Source organism: Rhinatrema bivittatum, chromosome 4 (genome assembly GCF_901001135.1).
Source record: "Rhinatrema bivittatum chromosome 4, aRhiBiv1.1, whole genome shotgun sequence".
In the NCBI taxonomy this organism is placed as follows: Eukaryota; Metazoa; Chordata; class Amphibia; order Gymnophiona; family Rhinatrematidae; genus Rhinatrema; species Rhinatrema bivittatum.
In genome coordinates this window covers 440,949,491-440,970,560 of record NC_042618.1, presented here as the reverse complement: position 1 = coordinate 440,970,560, position 21,070 = coordinate 440,949,491, and the positions used below count along the sequence as shown (strand labels likewise).

The 21,070-nt window shown below is 42.5% G+C and overlaps 1 protein-coding gene across 5 annotated transcripts in view; it reads right to left on the bottom strand.

Annotated features, from left to right (window-relative positions):
- Positions 1-21,070, bottom strand: part of CDK17 (cyclin dependent kinase 17) — a 407,414-nt gene that overhangs the window by 115,662 nt on the left and 270,682 nt on the right. For all 5 annotated transcript variants that reach the window (XM_029601560.1, XM_029601556.1, XM_029601558.1 and 2 more), the window contains one exon: positions 14,612-14,745. In XM_029601560.1, coding sequence (XP_029457420.1) covers positions 14,612-14,745 — 134 coding nt within the window. The remainder of the gene's footprint in view (positions 1-14,611; positions 14,746-21,070) is intronic.

The following is a 21,070-nucleotide window of genomic DNA, read 5'->3' as shown; positions in this document are numbered from 1 at the left end:
AGGCGCTGAATAGCTGCGCTTTGGACGCAGCTTGCATTTGCATGCCATTTAAATACTGTATCGAGCGGTATGTGATCCGGACCGTGCGTGCGGCAAACGAGGGTGCGCCCAGCACTACCGCACTCTTTCTTCCGCGTCCTTACTGTATCGGCCTGTTAATAAGCAACCTAGCCCTCATTCAGCAGCAGAGAGTAAACTACTGAGAGACCAAACCTTGCAAAACTGTTTGGCCAAATTTGCTGTCAATCTGTGAGAGGTTAACAAGACTGTAGTGAGACAAAGGTATGAACAGAAGACCAAGTTGCAGCTTTGAAGATATTTACAATAGGTATTTCTCAAAGATGGGCAAAGAAGCAGTCATGGCTCTCACTTGATAAGCTTTCACAGAAGGTGTGATTGCAGTCCTACCAAGATGTAGCAGTGATGAATACACTTAGCCAGCCAATTTGAGAAGGTACACTTGGCAACAGCTACGCCTAATTGATTGGGCTTGTATGAGACCAACAATTGGGAGGTTTTAAGATGTAGCAGAGTTTGTTTCTTGTAATAGGCCAAGGCCCTTTGCAGTCTAGGGTATGTAGGGCTTTTTCACCCTCATGCGTGTGGGGCCTAGGATAGAAGGGTAGGTAGCATGATGGATTGATTGATACAAAAAGCAGAGACAACCTTTTGAAAAAATCTCAGGTCGGAAGTTTCCTTATTGTGGAAAAACTGCATGTACGAAGGATAGTGTATGAGAGTTTGGAATTCGCCGACTCTTCTAGCTGAACTCACTGCAGCTAGGAACAGCACCTTCCATGTCAAGAATTTTAGAGAAGCTGACTTCAAAGATTCAAAAGGAGGCTTCATTGGTTGGGAAAGGACTACATTCAAGCCCCAAAGAACAGGTGGTTTTGTGCCAGAGGAAAATTGGGCATCCAAATGGCAGATGAAATTTAATGTGGACAAGTGCAAGGTGTTGCACTTAGGGAAAAATAACCCTTGCTGTAGTTACACAATGTTAGGTTCCATATTAGGAGCTACCACCCAGGAAAAAGATCTAGGCATCATAGTGGATAATACTTTAAAATTGTCGGCTCAGTGTGCTGCAGCAGTCAAAAAAGCAAATAGAATGTTAAGAATTATTAGGAAGGGAATGGTTAATAGAATGGAAAATGTCATAATGCCTCTGTATCGCTCCATGGTGAGACTGCACCTTGAATACTGTGTACAATTCTGGTCGCCGCATCTCAAAAAAGATATAGTTGCGATGGAGAAGGTACAGAGAAGGGCAACCAAAATGATAAAGGGGATGGAACAGCTCCCCTATGAGGAAAGGCTGAAGAGGTTAGGGCTGTTCAGCTTGGTGAAGAGATGGCTGAGGGGGGATATGATAGAGGTCTTTAAGATCATGAGAGGTCTTGAATGAGTAGATGTCACTCGGTTATTTACACTTTCAAATAATAGAAGGACTAGGGGGCATTCCATGAAGTTAGCAAGTAGCACATTTAAGACTAATCGGAGAAAATTCTTTTTCACTCAATGCACAATAAAGCTCTGGAATTTGTTGCCAGAGGATGTGGTTGGTGCAGTTAGTATAGCTGGGTTCAAAAAAGGATTGGATAAGTTCTTGGAGGAGAAGTCCATTAATGGCTATTAATCAATTTTACTTAGGCAATAGCCACTGCTATTAATTGTATCAGTAGCATGGGACCTTCTTAGTGCTTGGATAATTGCCCGGTTCTTGTGGCCTGATTTTCGCCTCTGTTGGAAACAGGATGCTGGGCTTGATGGACCCTTGGTCTGACCCAGCATGGCAATTTCTTATGTTCTTATGTTAATGTGGATAAGTGCAAGGTGATGCATATGAGGAAAAATAACCCATGCTATAGTTACACAATGTTAGGTTCCATATTAGGTGCTACAACTCAAGAAAGATCTAGGTGTCATAGTGGATAACACATTGAAATCGTCGGTTCAGTGTGCGGTGGCATTCAAAAAAGCAAACAGAATGTTGGGAATTATTAGAAAGAGAATGGTGAATAAAACAGAAAATGTCATAATGCCTCTATCGCTCCATGGTGAGACCACACCTTGAATACTGTGTACAATTCTGGTAGCTGCATCTCAAAAAAGATATAATTGCGATGGAGAAGGTACAGAGAAGGGCTACCAAAATGATAAGGGGAATGGAACAACTCCCCTATGAGGAAAGACTAAAGAGGTTAGGACTTTTCAGCTTGGAGAGGAGACGGCTGAGGGGGGATATGATAGAGGTGTTTAAAATCATGAGAGGTCTAGAACGGGTAGATGTGAATCAGTTATTTACTCTTTTGGATAATAGAAAGACTAGGGGGCACTCCATGAAGTTAGCATGTGGCACATTTAAAACTAATCAGAGAAAGTTCTTTTCACTCAACGCACAATTAAACTCTGGAATTTGTTACCAGAGAATGTGGTTAGTGCAGTTAGTATAGCTGTGTTTAAAAAAGGATTGGATAAGTTCTTGGAGAAGAAGTCCATTACCTGCTATTAATTAAGTTGACTTAGAAAATAGCCACTGCTATTACTAGTAACGACAACATGGAAAAGACTTAGTTTTTGGGTAATTGCCAGGTTCTTATGGCCTGGATTGGCCACTGTTGGAAACAAGACGCTGGGATTGATGGACCCTAGGTCTGACCCAGTATGGCATGTTCTTATGTTCTTAGAATCCTCGGCCCTGCTGGGGGCGAGGGATCATCTCTACAGAAGCGGAAGAGTTCTGTTTGAAACATGACCTGCTGGACAGATGAACCCTACAATGGTCATGCGGTCAAGGTCTCTGGTACCTGGCTAAAGTTGACATGGTATCCCGACTGATGATAGGACCCAGTGGTCCGAAGTGATCTCCACCCAGCGATGGGCAAAGCCGAGAAGCCTGCCTCCTATTGGGGAATCCGGCATCAGGGGTGTGCTCGACTGACTCATGCTCCCTTGCTGCCAGTCAAAAGCCCGTAGACTGAGCTTGCTGGGGTGCTGGCTAGGGCCGACCCCTGGAGCTAGTGCATGGCATCTGAGCTAGGGAGCCTGGAGGTTAATACTTCCTCTGCCAATAAAAAGGTTTCCGTGATTCTGGCCTGGAGGATTTCCTGGCCGAGGACGGGGTATCCGAAGCACTAGCAGAGAGCTGTTGAAGGGTATTCATGGTGGTCTTTCAATTGTGCTACCACATCTCTGACCTTATCCCCGAAGAGGTTGTCACCTGTGCAGGGGAGGTCAGCTAGCTTCTCCTGTACCTCTGGACCAGGCCATTCTCTGGCGCCGATGCCAACTGCAGCTACGCAGGCCGCCGTCTCAAAGACATCATTGGTGGAATATACCTCATGCTTGCCAGCTTCTAAACCTAGCAGGTTGATAGCTAAAAGCGCCTCCTGTTGTTCAGACAAGGCTTCTTGCTAGGACCTGAACCTGTTTCCAGAGGTTCCGGTTGTACTGAGTCATGTAATGCTGGAAGGCAGCAATATGGGTGACTAGCATAGCCCCCTGGAAGACCTTCCTGTCCAAGGCATCAAGCTCCTTAAGCTTTCTCCTCGGGGCGGGGGGGGGGGGGGGGGGGCAGACATGTGCATGGCTTTTTTCGGGGCAGATTCCGTGACTGATTGGTGGGGGAGGTGCTGCTTCTCAAACCCCATTGCTTGTTGCACCAAATAGGTGGCATCAGCTTTCTATTGACAGGGGAAATAGAGATTGGGTGCTCCCACATTCGGAGGAGGAGGTCCTTGAAGATAACATGGATGGAACTGCCACAATCTCCTTAGGAGCATTGACAAACTGGAGTACTTCCAGCATCTTGTGTCACGCATCCTCCTCTGTGAGCAACTGGCTTTGCAAACCCATGGCCTTGCAAACCCTTGCAAATCCCACAAAGTCCTCGGGGGAGCAACCGGTGCCATTCCTCAGGTGGAGAGGGTTCCGAGAGGTGGTTGTCCGATTATTTGGAGGATGACTCCATGGAATCCTCTCCCCAGGTGTCATAAGGCCCTTCCTCCTCACTGGAGCCAGCATGACACGGGCAAGGCCCATTAGGGATATCAGCCTTGGGCTACGATGGAGTCAGAGGCCTCGGTGGCACCATGGGAATCGACTATTCCCCTGGCATCAAGGGAACTGGAGGCTGCGGGAGGTCTAAAGGACATGGTAAGGGCTCAGGGAGCCGAGGCCTCCTTGGAGGACCCGATGATCGGGATTGCTCCCGGTGGAGGGTACTGGCGGCTGCTGGGAAACCAAAGGACCCTTGGGCACCGGTTGCATCGGTAGGGCACCTAAATAGACATCCAGGCACTCCAGCAGGGGTGCGAGAAACAATGGTGGAGGCTCGGGCATTGGTATGGGGGCCGGTGGCATGGCAGCTCAGCATTATGGAATTCCCTGGCACTGCGGACTGCACCCTGCGGTCCAGCTCCTCCTGAAAGTCTGGTGTGGCCAGGGCTGAGGGAGGGGGACGAGGCATCACAGTGCCCAGCACCTGTATTAGTGGGGAATGCCTGGGACTCCCAGGAACATTGGAGGATGGGGCCTCCGATGGCCAGTGTCACTTCGGTGATGGTATGGTCGCCAATGGTGCTGCGCCCAAACCGGAACCATGCACTGACCGTGACCGGTGGCAATGCTTGCAGGATCTCCCATGGTGCTTGGTCCAGTCTTTCCCCGGTGCCGAGGAGGCAAAAGACACCGATGTCCGGGATAGCAGTGAAATCACCGAGGATGTGTCCCCATCCCTGTGATCCTTCGAGAAAATAGCAAGAGGAACGGTGAGATGGAGCATATCAAGGGGCTCCTCGCCACCTCTTGGTGGTGAAGGCTCCGATGCAGGAACGGAAGGAGCAGACTTCGAAGAACTTAAAAGTTTCGCCATCTTATAAAGCTTGCCAGACGGCCTTTAGGGTTCATCTGATCACATAGACGACTCATGGACATTGTGCAAGGCCCCCAGGCAGAGGATGCAAACCTCATGCGGATCCGTGATGGACATGGTCCGCGGGCACGGACAAAAACGGGATGACACCATGAAAAAACACCTGATGTGCGGTCGATGACCGGCGGCCACTGCGAGGCGAGTAGTCTGGAATAGACCACAATAACAGACAAAAAGGTAGTAAAAAGCCTACCACACCAAGGAGGCACCAACCAAAGGGGAACCCGAGGAAGAAGGGAAAACCCCCCAAAACTCTGGAGAAAATAAGAAAAAAGAGAAGCTCCACAAACCGTGAGGCAACTGCACCATGGAACTGAAGGGGCATGCTGGGCATGCTCAGTGTGCTGGTCAAAGCTTCTAGAAACTTTGACAAAAGTTTTCTGTGCCAGGCTCCATCGGATGAGGTCACCCACATGTGAGGACTAACATCCGGCTTGTCCTAGGATAACTAAATACAATACGATTTGGGTGTCTAAACTTGTATCAATTACTCAGCTATCTAAGCAAGAAGATATCTTAGCTGGGAGTATTTATAAAATATTTTGTTCCCATTTCTAGCAACAATGTATACCCATTTTTAGATTTTAAAAAATGTTTGCATTGTTTGGGCATGCTTTTAAAAATGCATTTGAATTGTCAGTTGTCTTATGTAGTCACATAGTATCTGCAATTTGATATGTTTTACATAATTTTGCTAATTTTCTTTACATAATCATCATATTACTTGATTTGGGTCCTAATTCATTTGCAGTACTTTTTCTCCTATATCACTTAGTTTACCTTTGCTATGTGGGTAGAAGAATATATTGGAAATCTTTTTACTTCAAGAATCCTGTTCTGTGATATTGGTATATTGACCACTGGTGACCAGCTTCCCAGCATTCTGAAGACTATAGCAGCATATTTACTGTAAATGGGGCTGTCTGTAGACAGAAGGGTGAATTAGCCAGGACATGTGGGTGACATCATCCAATGGTTCTAAACAGATTCATCACAATGAACTCAGAGCTTTTGCTCTACTGAGCATGCCCTGGAGTTTCTATGTGTGCCCTGCCTGGCAGGTGAACCAGCTAGGCCCCATGCCAACAGCAGGCAGACACATTTAAGCTGGGCCTGAAACTGGGCTTCACTTTTACCAGCCTCTTCCACTGCAAGTTGAGCCTTTGGTTTCAGAGGCTAGCAGGACTTAGGTGAGGAACCAGCATGTGAACACAACAGAGGACAGGATAGGCAGCGAACAAGAGTTTGTATCCAGGTAGGGATCAAGGAAAGTGGTAATCAAGCAATGTCAGAATCCAGGCAAGTGTCAGGTAACCAGCAGACAGTTTGAGAAGCAAGGGCATAGAGGATGGAAGAAGGAGCCAAGGACTGGAACTAGGTAAGGTAAGGACTGGAACAGGCAAGGCAAATATGAGACACAAAGCAAACAGAATTGCAGACCGAAAGCATGGCAGGGGACCCTGTTGCTGAAGTGCTGCATGATGGAACTGAAGTTCCTTATATCCCAGAGTTGGGATGACATTAATCAGCATCCACAGGAATTGCTGGTTGCATGGTCTATAAAAGGGCTACAGGAAGTGCACGTGGTTTCAAGCACACCCTAGAATGCAGCACGCTGCAGGAAGCTACACAGGGAGTGTCTGGGGGTAAGGGGCGTTACAATGGTTGAGTATTAAGCATGACTAATTCATCCTGCTGTCTATGGCGGATCCTGTTTAAGTTAGCATACTTGCTTTCTCTGTTGACAAGCAGGGATGAATTAGGCATGACATGTGGGGAATCCCATGCTGAGGACTGCGTGGTGGAGCACTTATTGAATAAGTTTGTTACTCTCCATATGTACAGTTCAGTGCTAAGCATTCAAAATTTATGCCTAAAGTGGTTTCTGTATTCCATCTGTTTCAAGCCATTATTCTGCCCATTTTTTTCCCCAAGACATCATGTATAAAAAGAGGAGAAGGCCTTCCAAGGCCTGACCACCTGACAAGACAAGAGAACCTCAATTGTTTGGGTTAAACTTGAGCATTAAGAATAAGTGCCTGGTCTTCGATTACATTATGCATGGTCTTTACCACCAAAGGAAGCAGGGGAAAAGCATATAGAAAATATGCATCTCACTTGAGCAGAAAAGCATGAGAACGTATCTGTACTTTTCAATTTTTCTGTTGCTTTCTGACATGAACAAGCCCACTGACGGGCAACCCCCAAATGTCAAATAGCCTGTATGCCACACCCTGGTCCAAGGACCATTTATGGGTGCAAAAAATCCAGCAGAGGTGATCCAACAGTGTTGGAGATCTTGGGAAGATAAGCTGTTTGGAAAAAAGCTTTACAACTGCGAACACAATCCCAAATTTTCATAGATTCCTGGCATAGGGTCAGGAACCCTTTCTCCCTTGTTTGTTCAAGTGAATAATGCCACTTAGTTGTTGGCTGGAACAGAATTATCTTTCCTTGAAGAAGATGTAAGAAAATTCTTAACACATACCAAATGGCACGTAGCTCCAAGAGTTTATTCTTGAACAGGCCTTCCGCTGCTAACCAAATCCCTTGAATTTGGAAAGAGCTTGGATGAAGTAGAATATGAAAAACAGCACTTATCTCCTGGACCTTTGGATCTAGCCACCAACAGAAATATTATTTTATCTCTGGGGTTACTCATACAGGATGCAAGGGTTGATACAGTTGATCCCACTGAGAGAAGAGGCCCTACTGGAGAACATTCATGTTGAGGTGCATCATGGGGATCACATACACTGCTGCCACTATGTGTCTGAGGACAACCAGAATTGCTTGGGCCAGTACTTAATCCAACTTCAGCAAGATCTGGACTAGCACTTAAAGATAAAATGCCTGATGAGACAGAAAACGTTTATCCATGTGCTGAAGAAATTGAATTGCAACAAGGTACAACCTGGCAAATATGACTATGAAACCTAGTAACTGAAGATGGACTGAGTCCAACACCCTGCTTGAGAAGGTCCCATCACTAGTCAGTCAACCAAGTAAGGAAAGACACAGATCTCTGACAATGGAGATGTGCCGCCGCTATTGCTACACATTTCCTGAAAACCCTCGGGGCCACAAAAAGCCCCAAAGTGAGAAGAATCCACCAGGAATCTGAGGTATTTCCCATGAGGCAGATAGATGGAGCATATTTAGCCTCTCTCTTGGATGAAAGGTAGGATGATGCACATGCATTTTGAACTTCTCTCATAAAAGGCTCTTATTCAACCTTCATAAATCCAGGATAGAACCTAATCCCCTGACTTCTTGGGAGATGAAGACAGATATTCAACTCCCAACAAGGACTGAATGGCTGAGTGCTGCTCCTTAACCTGGGCCCTGGTTTTCCTGAGCTTATTCCTGAATAGGTTGTTTCTGGAGCAAGGAATGTCAGCCAACTTGTCATCAAAAGTCGTTGCATAGGCCGCTGGCTGTCAAGTCATCTGGCATGCCCCAGTGCATGCTGCAGAGGATCCTGCCATGGTGTCAAACTGAATACTACTCGTGGTGTGATGCACTATGGATTAAAAAAATGTAAGATATCATCATGCCTCTGCATTTTCCATTTCTTTCCTAATACCACCTAAAATTCTATTCGCTTTTTTAACCACCACACACTGAGCTGAAGATTCCAAAGTATTGTCTACAGTGATCATTTTCCTAGGTGGCGATGACTAATATGGAACTCAGCAATGTGTACCTAGAGTTTAGATTATTTTTTCCCTATATGCATCACCTCATTTGCCCACATTAAATTTCATCTGCCATTTAAATGCTCAGTCCCCCAGTCTTGCAATATTCTCTTTCAATTCCTCACAGTAGCTTGTGAATTAACTACTTTGAATAAACGTGTCATCTGCAAATTTGATCTCATTCATGATTCCCTTTTTCAGATCATTTATAAATATACTTAAACACACTTTCCAGTATAGATCCCTTTAAACTCCAGTATTTACCTTTCTCTATTGAAGTAAATGACCATTCAGTCCTACTCTGTTTCCTATCTTTTAACCAGTTAGCAATCCATAACAGGACATTGCCTCCTGTCCCATAATTCTTTAATTTCTTGATGAACTTCTCATAGTGTACTTTGTCAAACGTCTTCTGAAAATCCAGCTACATTCATCCTTGTCCACATGTTTAACCCCTTAAAAAAATCTAACAGATTTGTAAGATATGTCTTCCCTTTGCTAAATCCAAGTTGGCTCTGTCCCATTAATCTATGTCTATACAGTTTGCTAGTAATTTTGTTGTTCAGAATAGCTTCTACCATTTTGCCCAACACAAACATCAAGCTCATTGGTTTGTAGTTTCTTGGATCATTCTGGAACCCAATCCTCAGGAACTGTAGCTGATTTGAATGAAAAATCAGATCATCAGTAATAAGTCTGCAATTTCATTTTTTAGTTCTTTCAGAACCCTGGTGTGTATATACCATCTAGTTTTAGTGATTTTTTACACTTTTAGTTGGTTAGTTTGCTCTATTACAGCTTCCCTGTTCACCATGAAACTCTAGCTGAATTGCATTGGCTACCTATTGAATACAGAATAAAATACAAAGCCTTATGTACCATACATAAACTAATACATGATGAAAAAGCGGACTGGCTAAACACAGCATTACGAGTACACGTCCCACACAGAAACCTGCGATCAGCAAATAAAGCACTCTTAACCACTCCCTCAGTAAAGACAGCGAGACTAACCCAAGTGAGAGAAAGGGCCTTATCTTTAGCAGGTCACACACTTTGGAACACAATGCCTCTAGAGATCAGATTACAAAGAGATCTCAAAACCTTTAAGAAAAGTTTAAAAACATGGCTTTTTAAACAAGCATTTTATAAAGAGACTGGAGAATAGAAAATATACAGGAAAAGGCAGAAGAATGTGCATTATAATAGTCTATGAACTCTATATTACAATAAACGTAATTGTAAACTATGAATTCTACCCATGAACAGTACCTTACAGGTACACCTGGTCATGACCTATTGCACTAAACAATTGACTGTCTTTAACGATATATTGTAACTGAACCTATTGTGGCACCTGTTAGAATGTACTATAGTATGCACCCACCTACATAAATTTATGTGCCTACATGTAAACCGTTGCGATGGTATATAACTTAGCAACGGTATAGAAAAGATTTTAAATAAAATAAATGATTTGATTTAGTTCCTCTGAATCACTACCCTCAAAAAATGTTTCTGACATAGCTATCTTCCTGAAACCCGCCTCAGTGAAGCAAAGAATTCATTTAATTTTTCTGCTATGGCCTTGTCTTTGAGCACCTCTTTTACCCCTCAGTCATCTAGCAGTCCAACTGACTCCCTCACAGGCTTCTTGCTTCCAAAATACAAAAAACAAAATTCAAAACCTTTTTAAGTATCTCTAGTAAGCTTCTTTCCAAATTCATTCAGCCTACCTTATTAATCCTTTTACATCTAACTTGCCAGTGCTTATGTTTTTTCCTATTTTCATTACTTGGATCCACATTCCAGTTTCAAAGATGTCCCTTTATTTTATTTTATTTATGCAACTTTTCTATACCGTTATACAGAAAACCAGCCTCTCTCTACGGTTTACATATTAATAATATAAAAATAAAAAATAAAAGATAGATTAGAATACAAATTACATAAAACCATTCAATACAAATAAAATCCAGCTAAAAAATATCTAAATTCATTACTTAAAAAGAGAAAGTAAATGAAACAATAAAAGCAAAGTTATTATCATTACTTCTCAGTCTGATATATAACCTGCGTCTTATGAATTAATCCCATAAGCTTGCTGAAAACACCAGGTCTTTAAGTCCTTTTTAAATGTTCTCAGTTTGGATTGAAGTCTCAAATTTTGTGGCAAAGCATTCCATAGTTTTGGTCCTGCGATCGATATCGCACGGTCTCTGAACTCGCTAAGATGTGCGGATCTAACTGTAGGAATTGTAAGCAAGCCTTTGTTGGCAGATCTTAATACACAGTGAGGTATGTGAAGTCTGATGGTCGAATTTAACCAGTCAGTTTTTTCACCATATAGAATTTTGTGTATAATACATAACATTTTATGTTTTATTCTAAATTCTACCTGTAACCAGTGAAGGCTTTGCAAGACTGGGGTAATGTGCTCTCTTCTTCTAGTGTTCGTTAAAACCGGGGCTGCAGCATTCTGTAATACCTGCAAAGGTTGAATAGTTGTTTTGGGGAGGCCTAGCAAGGTGGAATTACAATAATCGATTCCTGTGAACAACATGACCTGGAGTACATTTCTAAAATTATCACAAGAGAATAGTGGCTTCAAACGTTTTAGCATCCTTAGTTTGCAAAAGCCTTCATTAACTTTTTTTGTTATATGGGTCTTCAAATTTAACTCAAAATCTATGAACAGGCCTAAGTTCCTTGCTGCATCTATTAATTTAAAACTGGTTTAATTATTCAGCATGATTACTTTCTGTTCAAGATTTACATTTTTTCTATCTAAAACCATAAAAACAGACTTATCCAAATTTAAAATTAGTTTCATTTGGACTAAAAGTTGACCAATTATTTTTAAATACATCTTGACACTTTTAAAAATATCTTCTAGACTGTTTTCAATTGGAAATAAGATCTGAATGTCACAGCGTACACAAAATAAATTAGACTAAGACCAGTTAAAAGATGACACAAGGGCAGCAAATAAATATTAAAAAGGGTAGCTGAGAGGGCAGAACCATGTGGCACTCCAGTCGCTAATTTTACTTTGTCTGAGATACTGTCTTTAATTTTTACTGTAAATGTCCTGTTGTCTAAAACTGACGTAAACCATTTCAAAGTATTGTTAGTTAGGCCTATTTCCTGTAGTCTCGTAAGGAGAATCTTGTGGTCTACCGTATCAAAAGCGGCTGAAAGGTCTAACATTACAAGTAACTAACTTTAGCTTTAATAGTTTCTTTCACCTTACCATTTAAATATGCTGGCAGTGTTTGTGACTTCTTTCTACCTTTAAAGTATGGAGTACATCTAGTCTGGGATGCTTAATCTAATGTATAGTCCTTTAAATTTATCTGCTATATTTTATGCTAGTTTCACAATGACCAACAAGGGGACAAGAGTTAATCTATTGATAAGGGCTAGGTTAATCCAGGGCCAGTGCTTCCATTAAGCAAACTAGGCAGTTGCCTAGAGTGCCAAAAGTTTGGGGATGGCAAAATCCCACCAGCACGAGGTCCAGACGGGGAGAGCCAATACTGCCAAAGAAGGGAGTGCTGTGTTGGAGCTGCTGGCAATAGATAAGTTGGGGGTGAGGGGGTGCATGTCCAAAGGTTCACCCATGGTACATAATACTCTTGCACCAGCCCTGGGTTTCTCCCTTGTTTTATCTAAATCCATGATTGACTTGTTGAGAAAAAGTTCCCTCTTGTCCTCAATTAGGATAATAGTCTGCAAATGAAAAGGTGTGCTTGGAGTGGGTAGGACAAAATACTGAAAATTAATCTAGCTTTCTCTTTTAAGCCACTACACACTGAAAATTAAACTAAGGAGGGGGGGGGGGGGGGTTCATTATTAAGCAGCACACAGAGAATGAGGGCTGGAAAATTTTCAAACTCAACTGGTTTCCTGAGGAATAAATCCTGAAGGGTCAGAGAACAAACATGTCTCAGCCAAGAGGGAAAAAATAGCTCTCAAACTAAACACAGCAAAAAGAGCAGGTGCTCAAGGGGTGAAATGTCTCCAGCATTCACTATGGAAAATGAAGACTAAAGCATGTTGCATGGCCACAGGAGTACAATGCATGCCATAGGGATCTCTACGAATTTCCTAGAAAGCTTTGAAAAACGTGTCTATGCTATCACTTGTGTGTGACTATGGTGAACCGCTTTTCTTCAGAGAAAAACTTCAAATACTCTTGTCTTTTGCTCGGTGGTATTATTTACCATCAACAAAATTCAACCAAGTTTTCCGGAAAAATATTGTTTCTTATTCTGTGTGAAAATGGCATCCGATCATATCATGAATGGTATTATTAAAACTGTTTCTTAATGAAGGTGATTATGCCGAGGGTCACTCATGTCATACTTTTTCCCTTTTGTTTTCATGTCACCATAACAAGAAAAGACTAGCAGAAGCAATCATGGACATTTATGGACTATTTACAATGTGGGGCTAATTCTGTAACAGCCCACTTAAATTTGAAATCAAATATACAATTTTAAAAGCAAACATATATGGAAGTTTGCTTTAAAAATTAACCCGCCTAGTCTACCTGCACATAATTGCACCTGTTAATTTATGTGCAGAATTTTCTCAGGAAAATTTACCCGCATTCTTTTGAAAATGGAAGAATATGTGGATATATATATATATATATATATATATATATATATAAATCCCTCCTCAGCTCCACCCCTTCCCAAAATGTTCAGTCCAGATAAATTTACTCATGTATGTTATGCATAGGTTGATCTGCATCATTGGTGGGGCAATTTTATAATAGGTCATTTGTGCATGCAAAGCACTATTTTCCCTGCAGAAATACCTTTGGAAATTTCCCTATCAAAAGAGCAACACAGCTGGATTTAAATGAAAAATTTGCAAGAAACCCAGCTGAAGTCCAGACTTGATTTCTTTAAATGATACTTTTTAATTTAGTAGTAGAATATGATATTTTATGCCATTCATTAGTCCTGATGGAGTCTACGATATTTATGAGATAATGCCACAAAACATGAAGGGAGTGAATTATTTGAAGAAAGGGGTGACTGCCTTAAAATAAGGGTATGACAAGCATGTTCAAAACATTGCACTCTTTCTATAAACCTACATAAGAAGATGCCATACTGGGTCAGACCAAGGGTCCATCAAGCCCTTTCCCTACCTGCTAGCGGCAGAAAGCCAGGGGAGCTTCTGACAGCGTAATATAAATAGAAATGGCGATCAGATACAAAGACAGACAGGCAGCGCCGGGGCCTATGGTGAAGAGTAATCGCACCGCACCAGGGGGCTGATGGAAGAGGCCAAACAAAGGGGAGCCGGCGAGTTTTAAGTTTCCTGTGGTCTCTCACCCTTGCCGTCATTGCTTTGCTCCCCCGGCCAATCATGCGGCCCAGCACCAGGGAGCATTCCGATGATGTCACTGCGCCTGACCAACCGGGGGAAGCAACGTCATCAGCAGTGCTCTCCCAAAGAGGAGCAGCTCCCTTCTCCCCTCTCCCACAGCGGCCCGACGCTGCTAGTGCCATTACAGCCAGGCGCTGTGGGAGGGGAGAGAAGGACTCCCCCTCTCTCCGCACATGTCCGGCAAGCCTAGCACGGCGGTGGTGGCGCCCGCACGGATGCAGCGGGTGCCCGGTTATTCTCGGCACCCGCACATCTGTGCTGGGCACCTTCCATGAGTTGTGGCTCTCATAACATGAAGCCCCTAACAACCTTATTGCATCAACCTACAATTTATTGAAATTGTCTGTTGTATAGATATTTTATTTTATTTTATTATAATTACTACTTTTGAAGCTTAATGATTGTAAATTATTCTACATTTAGAAAACTGTGCAGATCATATTTTTGACAAAAAATGTTAAGAAAATTGAATACACCATGAATAAATACCTTCTTTAAAATGATTCTGAAGGTAGATGCAAATTTAAGGAAAGGCATATAATAGGAAAATGATGGGGGCATGGGTTACCTCCATAGAGATTCGCCGGTGTGTTCGATTTCTCAAACAAACTCCTGTAGGAGACTGGACTTCATCAGATGATGTACCCGAAGCTTGATCACTTTCACCATCAGATCCCATTTTCAGATTTTCATGTACAATATCTATACCAGAAAAATAGCAAAGCATTATTCTACCCACGGCAAAGAAATTGGATATCTGTACTAGTATATTAAAGTGAGCTGTGTAGCAGTGACGACAATGAGAATCGGATAAAAGAAAGCCCTTTATTAAAACGCCCGACTCTGGCCGAGTTTCGCTCTTTTTGCACAGAGCTGCCTCAGGGGCAATTCATTCAAGCAGGACTTGGAAAAGTCAATATCGTATTGATTATCAGCGCGGATGATTTAACTCCAAAGCAGTTAGACTGCTCGTTATGTGGATTCAATATATATCGAATGCATTCAATTCCATTGCTGACACTACACAGCATCGCTACGTGAACAAATGAAAGTCTAACTGCTTTGGAGTAAAATCATCCGCGCTGATAATCAATACGATATTGACTTTTCCAAGTCCTGCTTGAATGAATTGCCCCTGAGGCAGCTCTGTGCAAAAAGAGCGAAACTCGGCCAGAGTCGGGCGTTTTAATAAAGGGCTTTCTTTTATCCGATTCTCATTGTCGTCACTGCTACACAGCTCACTGGATCGGTTACCGATTTGTTTCTAGTATATTAAAGGTAATCAAAAGATCCTCATGACTGTAGCTGAGATATTAACGGAAAACAGAATTTACATTACAAAGTGGGACAATGGCCACAGAGCCCCAAAATATTCCTTACATTTTCTGAAATTGTCATACATATGAAAAGTATTACAAATCTGCAAGCTAACAGACCAGATTCTAAAGCAGCATTATAATGCTTCATAATGAGGAATATTTTTTAAGATTTAACAACTAAACAGTAAAGATGGACTATAGCAACTCCAGATATCAGAAGAAATGCAGTGCATTCACATCTAAAGGTCTGGATAATCAATGAGATAACGTTTCAATAATGTATCTGGATCTCATTGAGATGTACTTAGGGTCTGATTCCCTGAAGCTTTGTTTCCCTGAAGATACAAAATGGGAGAAAAGCTTTGTTCAAGTGAATCTGGCCCTTAGATTTATCTGTGACATTTGTTGCATATTTTTATGCTGTGATGTTTAAAATGCATCAAGAAGGTTTGCTGTATAACTAAGTATGGCTTGCATATTTTCGTATTTGCAGTTTTACTTTGTAATTCCCAATTTCCTACAAAAGATAAACAAAAACAAATCCTGCATAAATATAAGACAACTCAGGAAAAGAGCAAAGCAACTTGAATACTTCAAGGATCCTTCTTTGTGTTTTCCATTCTTTTCTTTGTTTAGCAACTCAGGGATGGGCAAACTTTATTTTAAACAGGGCTACATTAATGGCCTTTGTTTGCACTAGGGGCCTGAAAGGTGGGGGGTCCCCTTGGAGCTCTTCTTAGCGAGGGGAAGAGGGGGAGTGGGGGAGGGAAGAACCCTGGCAGGAGAGGAAACGCTGAAAATAAAGAGACACAGGTTACTGATATTTTCTTCAATCTTTATTTCAAAACTCTATTACAAATTTCCTTCAATCTCAAATACAACTAGTGAAAAGTGCCCAGCATTGCTTAGGTAGTCTGGTCTAACAGCACATGTGAGGGGCCTGTGCCCTTTGTATGGATCTGTGTGTGTGTTTGGATTATGTGCCTATCTCTGTGTACCTATTCCTGCCTGCCCATTTGTGGGAGCGTGAGAGACAAGGCTTCGCAAATAGAGCATATCAGCAAACATTACCTGTCATTGCATGTGCGCGCTCCTGTCAGGGCCAGAGAGAGCAGGAATTAGGCCCGTGCCAGCTAAGAAAAGTAGGCCCCTGTGTAAGGTTCTGATGTGATACTTAAGAGAAATCGTTTTCTAAATTTCCAAAATAATTTTTATTTAAGAAGGCTTTACGAGCTCTTTTGTTAGCAAATTCTTCAATTACAATTAAAATTTTTATTTATACATGTTAGAAATAGATATACTCAGCTTTTTTTTTTTTTTAATTTTGCCCAACAAAAGTAGGCCCCTTTGATCATTGTAGGCCCTAGCCAAATGGCCATGCTGGCACCCCCTCTCTCTCCTGGAGTGGCTCCTGTGCATGTTCCTGTGTCTGTGGGTACCTCTGCCTTGTGTGTGTGTGGAGCATGTGCCTATGTATGTGAGTGGGTGCTTGTGCGTCTGCCTTGTGTGTGTGTTTGGGGGAACTTGTGTATGGGGTGCCTGCACCTGTGCGAGTGTGTATCTACCTCTGCCCGCGTGTAGACAGTCATACACACAGACACATATACAGACACAGCATGTCATCTTTCCACAGTGCACCTTCCACTGTTCCGGGTGCCACCTTGTGGCCACGGACAACAGTGTGACCAAGTGACTGACCGACAAACCTTTTATATATAATTAGATTATATTATTGTAATACCAATTTATGGTCGTGCATTATTCATTACTGAAATAAAGACTACAGGAAATATTTAATAGTTTTGAAATAACTGAAGAAAATATCAGTCAGCTGTGTTTTTTCTTTCTCCTTTTTTCCAGGGGAGCCCCACCCTTTTGCCCCACACTCCTGTCTCTTCCCTTCTTCCTCTCTGCCCCTCACACCCTCTACCCAGTGCCAGTATCCCCCCCTACCCAAGTCCTTGTCTTTTCCCCCTTCCCATGGTGTCCTCACCCTCTTTCTCCTAACCTCATCTTCTTACTTTTTATACTCCTGGGGGAATTCTGCGCAAAAAAATTTAAAATTCTGTGCACAAAAACTTAAAATTCTGCAAACTTTATAGTGGTCAAAACAATATAATTTACAAGAGTCTTTAAGTAATTACATTTTAAATTAGTACAGAAAAAAGTTATTACTTAAGAGATGCAGAATTTTAAATATTCTGAGCAGAATTTCCTTAGAAATTCACTGCAAAAGAGTCCCTTCTGCTCGCTTTCCCTACTCCCCTGGCCACTTTGCCCTCTCAGGCCCCAATTCCTCCACCTACCAGTATCTCTCCCCTCCACCTCTAGGTTCAACCCCTTCCATTCTATCACCAGTCCCAGAGTTTGACCCCATTCTCAGTACTGCCCCTCACATAGGCTCTCTCTGTCCCTCCCTCTCTCACACAAGTTCCCTCTCTCTAGTACACATACACATTCATATACAGGCTCCCTCACTCTCTCGCACACACACATCCCCTCATTCAGGGTCCCTCTCTCTTGCATACACACCCACACAAGCTCTCTCTCATGCAAGCTCTCTCTCTCATGCATACACCCTCATACAGGCTTACCTATGTCTCTCGTATGCACTTCACATGGGCTCTGTCTCACACATACACAATGCCTTCAACACAGGCCAGCACCCTCACACACACAATCCCTTTTTCATACACACAAGCTCCCAAACACATACACACTCCTTCACAATTTCCTCATATAGGCTCCCTCTCTCTGGCGCCCACACTCAAGCATCCCCCCCCTGCTCTCTCACCTCCCATACTCTCTCTCTCTCACACCCTCATTCTCATCAGGGCCTTCATCTTCACCACGAGCGAAGCACATACCATGGCATGAGGGGGCCTTCAACTTCGCTGCAAATGGCGCACACTGTTCATGGCACATGGGGGCCATCTTCACCACGAACGGGGGCGCGCTGGGGCCTTCATCTTTGCATGCCAGGGTCTCCTTTGCCATTTTCTGCATTGAATTTGGCAATTCTGCACGGGGGAGGGGGGGGAGAGCAATTCTGCACTACTCACCTCTTCTCTCTTCCCCCTCCTGCCCCACAGTACTATTGTCTCTTCCTCCTCCCCCAGCAGGATGACCAGGCAATGAAATGTCTCTCCCTAGACTGGTCAAACCTGAGGATTAACCTGCTGTGGAAGAGGAACTGAGTCTCCTTTAAGTATCATGGTCCCCTTCCTTCTATGACTATTCCCAGGCAGTAACAAGCTAAGGAGCTTTGGCAAGCCAAGGTAGGGAGGAGTTCATCAGTGGCAGGCTTGGTGCTGCTCAAAAGCACAAGGTGGAGGTGTATAGAACAGCTCACTCTGCAACAGGTGACATCAGCACCTACTGCCTCTGATTGGCTTTCTTGCTTTCTGTGGGTTGGGCGAATGGAAAAGGTGCCAATTCCAGCAAGGTTGGCCAAAGATGAAAATGTCATCTATGGGAATGTTTAAACTAATTGTTTCATCTTTTAAGATTTTAAGCCTAACAGACTAGAGCTAGAAACATTTCTCTTGGTGTTCCTACACTATAAAATTCTGCGAGCTCAAGAATATTAACTTTTCGAAAAAGACAAAAAAGCCCCTGTTTTCTTTGAACAGGCTTTTCCTAGTTCTGTTGAGATAGCAATCCTGATTTTGCTAGAAGGATTTCTTTTAAACTTTATTGATTGTATTTTATTTGTGTGTTATTTTATATTATGCTGTATGCTGCCGAGAACTTGTTATTGGATTGGTGCATTATAAATACTTTCAAATAAATAAAATTCGAAATGCTGCCTTTGATGGCTTGTGTGACGTCAGCCCTTCCCTTTAATGATGACATTGAACTTGGAATAGTGGGCTGGTGGGCCAGACAATTTATTGTACTTCGGCGGGCCAGAATAAAGGAGCCGATGGCCTAGTGTCAGCCTGCGGGCCACAGTTTGCCACCTCTGCTCCAACTGCATTGTTTCTTTCTGAAAAATTCCTCCCAGTGTTTATTATCCATTGCACATATTTTGTACTAAAGGCTTTCTGCAATTTTGTAGAAAAAATGCCCAGTACATTTGTTCAATACCTTACTGTTCACAGCATGTTCTCATGCTCCTTACTAAGCTTACTTAGGTCTCCCACCAAAGCAGCTTAACTGAATGAAGCCTGTGTCCTCAGCTGCAAACTTGGCTTTTCTAAATGCAGCCTGAAAAGCTGCTACAGCAGTCACATAGTACAGAGCTGACACTTCACATGCCGTTTGCATGCAAATATAGAGCACGCCTTTGGGCTTGCACATGCTCTTAAAGCAGCTGCGTTAAACCAAAGTTCTGAAACAAACAAAAAGCTGTGCATGACACCGTATGTGGCAGACAATCAGGAATCTGAGGCTTTTGCCAGAGACAACAGAGGCAGAAAGCTTTACAGCAGGAAAAGTGAGGCAGCCATCTCTTAACCTGCAACCAGACTGCGTAACTCCATGTCTAGGTTTTGACAGTTCTGAGTCAAAGTTTAGCGAGCAAACTGAAGAATAAGGCACGAAGCTCAGATTTTCTAGCTGACAAACGTTTCTCTAGTGGTATTTTTTTTAAACAAATGTTAATTTAACTGTGAAAACTATGTTGAAAAATTAAATTGCTAAATCAACTTGTTTGTGGCAAATACATGCATACTAACGATCTGCGACACATTAAAATAGTCTACTTTCATATATGCCTATTGCAGGGTTTTTTTGGGGGGTTTTTTAAGAGTTTAAGATAACATTAAAAATATTTTACAAGGAATTAGTCAGAAGATGTGAAAAATTTCTTTAGACATGCGACCAGCAACACAATTGTCACTCTGAGAAACTGTTTTATATGGCTGCACATTCATCTTCTCAGTTTTTCTGAAAACACAAAAGACTTCTGTGACTGATGGCATTCACTCTGGCAGTCACAGTGCTGATGCTTTCCAGCTCAGCAGAACTCAACACAATACTTGCTGTTGTCCACTGGACAGATTCTGCTTATGTTTGCAGAAGACACAAAATAATTTATTCTTTAAGGGATAAAGAAGAGGAGAAGAGAAGGAAAAATGCTTGTTTTATGGAGATAATGGAATAATTAATTGGACTGGTCAGCTGAATCAAGTTTTTTTTTTCCCCATAGTTCTGTCTATCACGAAGAGCTGTGCTTTAAAAGCAAATGTTTCCCATGAAATGATGGCTTTGTAACAAGCAACCCAACTAGCCCACCATGATCAGCTTTAATCCTTCCTAAACAAATGTGTATAAGGAAAGAAAAACGATCAGCCTTGCTCCTCTGCCTTTACTTCAGATAGACATAATGTTTAATGCTCATATGGCACCCTGTCTCATTCTTTGTTCTAAAAGCACAAAAAACCCCCAAAAATCCATACCTCTTTCTACAAACAATCCAACTTATCTTTTTGCATTTTCCTGATGAAGCCAACACTGTCATTTCATGCAGGTCGCCAACTGAAAAAAATCTGATTGCATCCAAGGGTGGGAAAATCCCAGGAGCCAAGTTGTCTGCTGCTGTCCCAGTTTCAAGAGGAGCAGTCACTGGTCTGCGCAGAAGAGGTGAAACTTGCAATATTTTTTCCATCCTGGGGCTTCCCCTGTACCAGACCTCCCTCCCCATAAAAAAAAAACAAAAAAACCCCAAGAAACTGTGGCTTCAGTCTCTGTTTTTAAACCACTTT